Source organism: Aegilops tauschii, chromosome 6 (genome assembly GCF_002575655.3).
Source record: "Aegilops tauschii subsp. strangulata cultivar AL8/78 chromosome 6, Aet v6.0, whole genome shotgun sequence".
NCBI lineage: Eukaryota > Viridiplantae > Streptophyta > Magnoliopsida > Poales > Poaceae > Aegilops > Aegilops tauschii.
Window position 1 is genome coordinate 225,818,855 of NC_053040.3, and position 7,627 is coordinate 225,826,481.

The 7,627-nt window shown below is 44.4% G+C and overlaps 1 protein-coding gene across 1 annotated transcript; it reads left to right on the top strand.

Moving 5' to 3' along the window:
• Positions 1–6,333: 6,333 nt before the first annotated feature.
• LOC141025982 (uncharacterized) lies at positions 6,334–7,424 on the top strand. The gene is made up of 3 exons (XM_073501921.1): positions 6,334–6,560; positions 6,643–6,870; positions 7,250–7,424. The coding sequence occupies exons 1-3, from the start codon at positions 6,334–6,336 to the stop codon at positions 7,422–7,424; spliced, it is 630 nt and encodes a 209-aa protein (XP_073358022.1).
• The last annotated feature ends 203 nt before the right edge of the window (positions 7,425–7,627 follow it).

Below are 7,627 nucleotides of genomic sequence, written 5' to 3' on the forward strand. Positions count from 1 at the left end.
CATTCTTACACAAATATGGTACGGGACAACCATTGTCGGAGATCCCTTGAACTTATCTACCAGCAAAGAAACCCCAAGATCTACAAGTCTTGTAGTGAGCATCCTTTATCCCAAAAGGATTGACCAACTTCGCCAATGGTAATATCACCCATCTCAGTTTTAAAAGCAATCATGTCCCTGAATTTTTCATGAAAAACTGAAACATAAGATACTAAAAAAATAACAACAAAGAAAAAGGGCTAAAAACCAAAATTAGAAAATACATATGAACAAAACAATTTCTAAAAAACCATACTTCTTCTTCTTGTCCTTCCGAACCCTCGAACAGAAGCGTACAACTCATTGTATCTTTTCAGAAGAGCTGGATCAATTCTCGACGGTGTCACAACAGGAAGTTCGTCATCTGTAATAAAAAGATGAAGTTCACTTATCCAAATAATGAAGTCAAAATATTAAGCCAAGGAAATTCTGCTAGCTATTTTGAAAATCATAAACAAAAGATCAAGTTTCACTTATCGTTATACATCTAATACAGATACCATAGTAATTAAACAAAATGAAATGAGAAAAACTTCAACTGTACTGTTCGAAACAAAACTCTTGCCTTCAGTGTCAGAGTCTTCATGTTGTTGTTCTTCAGAGCCGACCAATACATTTTCTTGGATAGGTTGCGACGAATCCAACACAACATCACTGGACTGCCCTTCTGCAGCAACATCAGCATTCTCTGGATTTACAACAGTCTGGTCAACCGCAACGTCCTTAGATACTTCAGCTACATGAGGCTCCACTCTCGATACTTCAGGAACATCGTGGGCCGCTAGACAAACACGGGAAGCAATAACACTAACAGCAGGGATGACATTCTCCAGCGGCTTTTCAATCCCAAAATCAGAATCTTCATGCCGGCTGGGGGAAATAGCATCATGGGATTCTTGAGCTACAGAAGGGTCTGCACAGTCGACGACAACCGATGCAGAAGCACCAACACTACCACCACCATCAACAGCACAACCGCCCTGATTCAGATCAACATGAACTTCCACGTTTTCTTCTCCAGGCTGTGGAAAGATTAAAAAACACACAATAACACAAAAATGAGCGTGGGGATAATTAACACAACAAACAACTGCAACCCACGTGTATCAAAACAACTACAACTTCAACACACATATACGTAAAAAAGAACTGCAGTTCACTTTGTCAAACGCTGCAGTTCAGTTATGTTAAATACTGAAGCTTACTTATGTAAAACATTATGGACCACGCATGCGAAATGGAATGCAGTTCACTTCTGTCAAAGACTGAAGCTCACACATGTAAAACTATTGCAGCTAACATATGTAAATGAAAAATGCATATGACTGAGCATAACAGCGTACATAAAGTTTATAACAAAAAAAAAAATTAGATTACAACACACTAACAGAACAAGTAATACAACTATACCTTATCAGCTACAACATCCGGAGGGGACGATGCATCAGCTAAGACTTCATCCTTCCCAGAGCCATCGTAGGACTCTTTGTGCACATCACAAGCAGAAACACCAGTCTACGGGCATAGAACAAACCAAAAACGAAAATAAGATGGTAACGACAAAAAAGGAAAAAATTTCAACTATGCACAAGCAGTGCACACTTTACAACCGTGAAGTACACAAAAAATACAATAAAAATGGAAAGCAACAAATGCAAGTTTAAGAAGAGGGACACATGGCAGAACAGACATGGCAGAAGTACTTGTACCTGACGAATTCCATCGTCCCTAGTTCCATGGACACCAGAAGATTCCACTCCAGCCTATCACAAAAAAACAAAAATAGTGAGGAGCAGTCCACATAATACACAAAAGAGGTTCAAAGCAACAAAAAACCTAGAACATACATTATCAGCGCCAACCCCAGCGTCCTGACGGTTCATTTCATCCAAAATATGCCCAGCATCCTTCTCACACCGACCGCATTTTTCCTCCTGTGTATGTCTCAATTGAGCATAGGAAGACCAAACATTCGTCACTGCAATCTTCAGGCTTTCAATAGCGCCACAATCAAAATTGTGAGCAGCAACAATATCTTCATCTCGTGGGCCATGGCCAACAGGGAAAAAACCAGCAAATGTCCTCAACCTGTCACCAGAGGTTGGCAAATCTTCAGTCAACTTCAAAACCTTCAGAAGAAGCTCATCAATCTCCTCGTGTTTTTTTTCGCCAACAAATGTCTGTTTAGAAGAGCTTCTATTATCAAACATCTGTCGAACCATGAAACCACGAGTACGCGGCACCTCATCATCACAGGCAGGAAGCTGGCTACATATTGGCTCATAAAACCTAGCATGAGTGCTAGGTCCCGCATTAGAGCTGCCACATACAACTGCAACAGGACGGTTGTACACAATATCACCTGATGCCTTCCACTGCAAAAAAAAAGACAAGAGGCAAAGACAAGTACACATGTGAGTACTAGAAAAGTTTAGATTTATAATGGCTGCACCTTTTAAAAAAACTGATATTAAAAACTCAGATGCACTAACCGGCAGCTTCCCAAATTTGTAAGTTTCCAAGTAAATCTTTCCCTTCACAAGCACACCCTCATTGTATAACTTCATCAGGTCCTTGGTCGTCAGGTATGACGCACGTGGCGTCAACGTGTGCATGACTGAAAATTTGCGAAGCTTCAAGCAGTCAAGATACATAATCAGGGGGACAATGGCACAACCCTCTGCACAATTCTGCTTGCTGCCTTCTGTTTGCCACCTCACCACAGCTGCCTGCAACTCATCAACAACAAGCTGGCAAAAGTCCATCTAAGCCATAGCCTCATAATCCATGTTCTCTACCATTGCAGCAACTCTACCCAAACAAACTGCAGGCCCGGGGCACAGCAAATTCTGGTAGAGTATCAGGAAGAACACCTTCACAGCAAGGTCAACAATCACATGATCATCTTCCTCCACCAACACCTTCAACTTCTCAAGCAAGTCCTTGACACCTATACTTTTTGAATGGTCAAAGCCAAGCTCATCCTTGAGGGCACTCAACAAGTCATCATGGCTGCTGGCAGCAAGCATGGGTGCAGTGTGACGTCCCATGGGTAAATCAAAAATGTGATGAACTGCATCACGATTGATTCGAAGAACCCTGCCATTCCCAAAGTCCATTATCATGGTGGCAGGGTCAATCACTCCCATCAGATAGAACATAAGAATGCGCGACACATTTTTCTTTAGTGTCAGTTCAAAGACAACACCAAATCCAGCATCCCGAACACGACTACAGTGTGCCTCTTTCAACAAGGCAGCAGCCTTGCAAACAGTGGGAAGCGACAAACGTACGGTCTTGTTAAATCGAGAATCATCTCCCTCAACATCATCTTCAGCTGCATTGGTCTTACTAGACTTCTTCCTCTGTGTAAAGGGAAACGCAATCCACATCCTCGCCAGAGTCACCACAGATAGAATAACAATGAAGAAAACACAGATGCGGTCCACAAAAAAAGAGACAGAGAAAACACAGATAGAATAACAATGAAGAAAACAAATGCGGTCCACTTCAACAAACCTTTGGAACAACATCCACCTCCTCGCCAGAGTCACCACAAACATCTTCGTCGACATCATCACGGGCACGCTTGGGTAGACTCTTAGATGAACCACCGTCTTTGCGTCTACCACTATGAACATCCTCACAAAATCAGCAAGCACAAAGTCGTCATCATCAGAGTTGGGACCTTCAGTGACATGTAGTCGCTTGCACTGAGGATCATCCTTTCCACCAGCTTCAGCAGTTCTCTTGCCAAGATTCTTGTTCATGCCAGCAACACGTGGACTCCGCCGAGGTGTACCACCTTCCTCAGCAACAGTACTCAATCTCTTCTTCTGCAAAGAAGGCTTCCTCACCTTGGCAAATTTGGCACCCTTGGCACCATCTGCAGCTCTCCTGTGCTTCTCCTTCTCCGCAAACTCTTTTGAGTCACTTTCAAACCTCAACTTCTTCTTGCTTTGCTTTAACTCATACTCACGAAGCTGTTCCGAGACCATCCAATCCTGTGTAACTTCCTCTGTACCATCAACACACTGCGACTGTGTCTCAGACAAAACGGGACGTCTCTGGTCAAAGCTCACACCAACATTACCCTCTGCAAAATAATGGTCAATCAATTGAGTAACCTCCTCTAACACAAGCGCCCCAGCATGGAAAACAGACACTGCGTCAAAATGAAGTTTGACTATGGTCGTTAAAAAGTGCACAAAAAGAACAAATGCAGTACACTTAGACATATAAAATGCAGTGCTCAAACCATAAGCTAAAAAAAAAATTAATGCATTGCACAAAAAACATGAATAAAACAACAATGCAGTTCACACATATATATAGTGGAGTTCACATATACAAAATAAATACAGTGCTGCATACACTAACTTCATGTTTCTTCCCAACAAAATGCCGGACTAGATACAGCAAGGCAACAGCAATTTGTACAACATCAAAGTAACCAGCATACACAAAATAAACAAATCAATCACATACCAGAAGGAGGGGGCACACTTATGGGAGGAGTTTCAATCGGCGAATTCAATTGATGTCCTCCCTCCACACCATGATCCTTACCACCAGGACAACGAGAGGCAATTGGTGTATCCTTATGAGAACCACAATCACCTACTTGATTCAAAAAGAACCAGAAACAGAAATTACAAAACACCACGTGACAAAATAATGCAACGAACGCTGACAACTAACAAAGCATAAACCAATATGCAGGATGATTTAGGAAACTAGATAAACATCAAACAAAATAAACAAAAGCCTAAAATAAGCACTCCACATACCCTGAACTCCTCCTCCCACTCTGCTCGGCGAAGACATGGCGTTTTCCTGCAGCACAACGACGAAGTGACAGATATAAGCAACAAAATCGGCGAAAATCTCACGAAACCCTAGATCCACCTTGCTACACACGAGTATCGACTCCAAAATCGAGATAAAATCGGCTGCCTACGGAAAAATTACACAAGCAAAAACAACAACAGCAACTACGAGAATAACAAAACAAGACGAGGGGACGATCAAGACCGAGAACAAGCGAAACGTACCAGAAAAAAGGTGCGGCGCCGGCGGCGGGGAGGGGGGAGGGTGCGGCGACGGCAACGGATAGGAAAGGGCTGCGGGAGCGCAACGGCAAGGGCACGCGGAGCGGACGACGACGCGAAATGCAGGAATAAGAACCTCTTGAGGGCGGCGGTTCCTCGGGCGACGGCGGTTGCTGCGGGCGATGGCGGTTTTGCTCGAGGGAGGAACTGCAAGAGAGGAGAGGGGATTATTCTCGGTCTCTCTCCCTGTCAGCGGAGCGGTGGGATCGCCTGGAACGGACACGTAGGAGGCCCGCGTGTGGCAAAAGGCAACATAAAACGGGCCGGCCCAAAAATGGCCCGGCTAAAATAAGAAAGACCACATAAAAACGCACATGATGATGTTCTCTATGAAGAACAATGAAGTTCAATCGGTAAAACAAAAATAAAATAAACGCAGTTTGTAAAAAAAGTTAAAATAAAAAACAACACGCATGTTAAGAAAACGCATCCGAAAAGAAAAAGTCTACATTCAAATAAGTGCCACACAAAAAATGGGCGCGGGGGGGGGGGGCAACCCCCCTACCCCTCCCGTACCAGGGACTGCAGTAAGTACAGCCAAAAAACAGATGCAGTACGCAGCACTAGAAAAATGCAGTGCATTTCGTTACACGAAGCACTACGGTATAGCAATCCAGTTCCGGATTACCTACATGAATAACGGTATAGAACACACCGAAAAATTCATAAAATTGCGGAATACATTGTACTTTATTCACGGGCTGCAGCAAGGACACGCAAAAAGTACTGTGAAGTAAGCATATGTAGACAACTTGCAGTTCTCCATTGCACACGATGCAGTGCAGAACTCTAACCAATGCAGTTCCACTATCACGCAGGATACATATAAAACGTGACAAAATGCCCGTTCGCACAGAAAGTGGTGGTTAAAAAAAATCTACTGATCAAAAATAAAAAACCACGTTAAAAAACACCACGTTCGCATACAACCACCCAATCGGAGCGGTTCCATCGCCACAAGCCCACGATCACAGACGCAACACCAATCCACGATCTGCACAAACCGCATCATCAGCGAGATCGTGCAGATCATCCGATGCGGCCATCCCACCCCGCGCCCTCCCCTTAAATTCAGACCCCTGCCAAAGGGCTTCTCATCCACAACAACACAAGTATCCATTGAACTGCCACAAAATCGCTCCATCACATCCATCTCCATGCAAACCAAGCCCTACTACCGGCCATGGCGTTCGCCGACGAGTACCAGGGCGTGGAGGCCCACGGCAACAACAAGTTGCACGTCATCCACACCAACGACAAGAAGCAGGTGGCGATCACCCTCGCGCAGTACGAGCGACACCTCAGCCTCCAGTGCCACAAGATCGTCGGCATTGATCTCGAGTACAACAACGAGCCTAAAGCGATCAGAAACCCGCCCTCTGCCAACTCTCCATCGGCAAGAAACACTCGGTGCTGCTCTTTCAACTGAGCGCCGCTGAAAGGTGTACCGTCTTCGACAACTTCCTCGCCGACCCCAGGTACACCTTTGCAGGCTTCTCCATCGACGGCGACAAAAAAGGCTAGAGCGCATCAATCTGGAAGTCGCCAACTTCGTCGACATCCGGAAGGAGTGGAGGGTGCCCGAGGCAACCAAGGAGTTGGACTCCCTTGGAGACGTCTCCGGCATGCTCATCGACGACTACTACAACAACAAGAAGAAGATCACCAATGACGAGCACAAGCGCTGGGCCACCTTGCCTCTGTCCATGAGGCACATCGAGTACGCGGAAAAGACGCCTACGCTGCGTACGAGATATGGAACCGCATCACCCTCACCCAGGACGGGCTTTGCCGTGCAAAGCTGGAGAAGGAGGAGCCCCCCAAGAAGCGCGCCAGGAGCAGCTAGGGATGGGGAGACGCTGACTGGTGAAGAAGAAGATGGTGCCGGCCAAAGAGCCACCAATGCAGCGTTGTTTTAGAATTATCATCAAATTTGCTTTATGTTGTTTGCTTATGTATCGTTAGTTTGCTTGTGATCATTTGCTTTTGCTGAACTTAGTTTGCTTGCCATGCAGACTCGCTTGCAATGATGTGAACTTTGATTATGCTAGATTGCTTTCTATTGAAATTAGTTTGCTCATGATGAACTTGTCTTACAGAATGCCTGTGATAATTTATTTTCTGTTGTTTGCTTATGAATCATTAGATTCGAGCAGTGTGCAAATAGGACACATGCAGTGCAAGTTGTGTACCAATGCAGTACACACTCTGTCAAATGAAGTTTACACGTACCCAACAAAGCAGTGCACGCCCATCAATTTGGAAAATGAATAGATAAGAGAAAAAACACAAAAAGAAAAATGCGATCTCTATATGTAGTGCGGAAATATATGAACGTGCAGTACAGAAACGTAATCAATGCAGTACAAGAATGATTTACTAAGCAGTGCACTCCCCTACATTGGAAAAAAGATTACATAAGAGCAAAAAAATGAAAACAAAAATGAGAACTGTGCATGTAGTACGGACTGCGTACA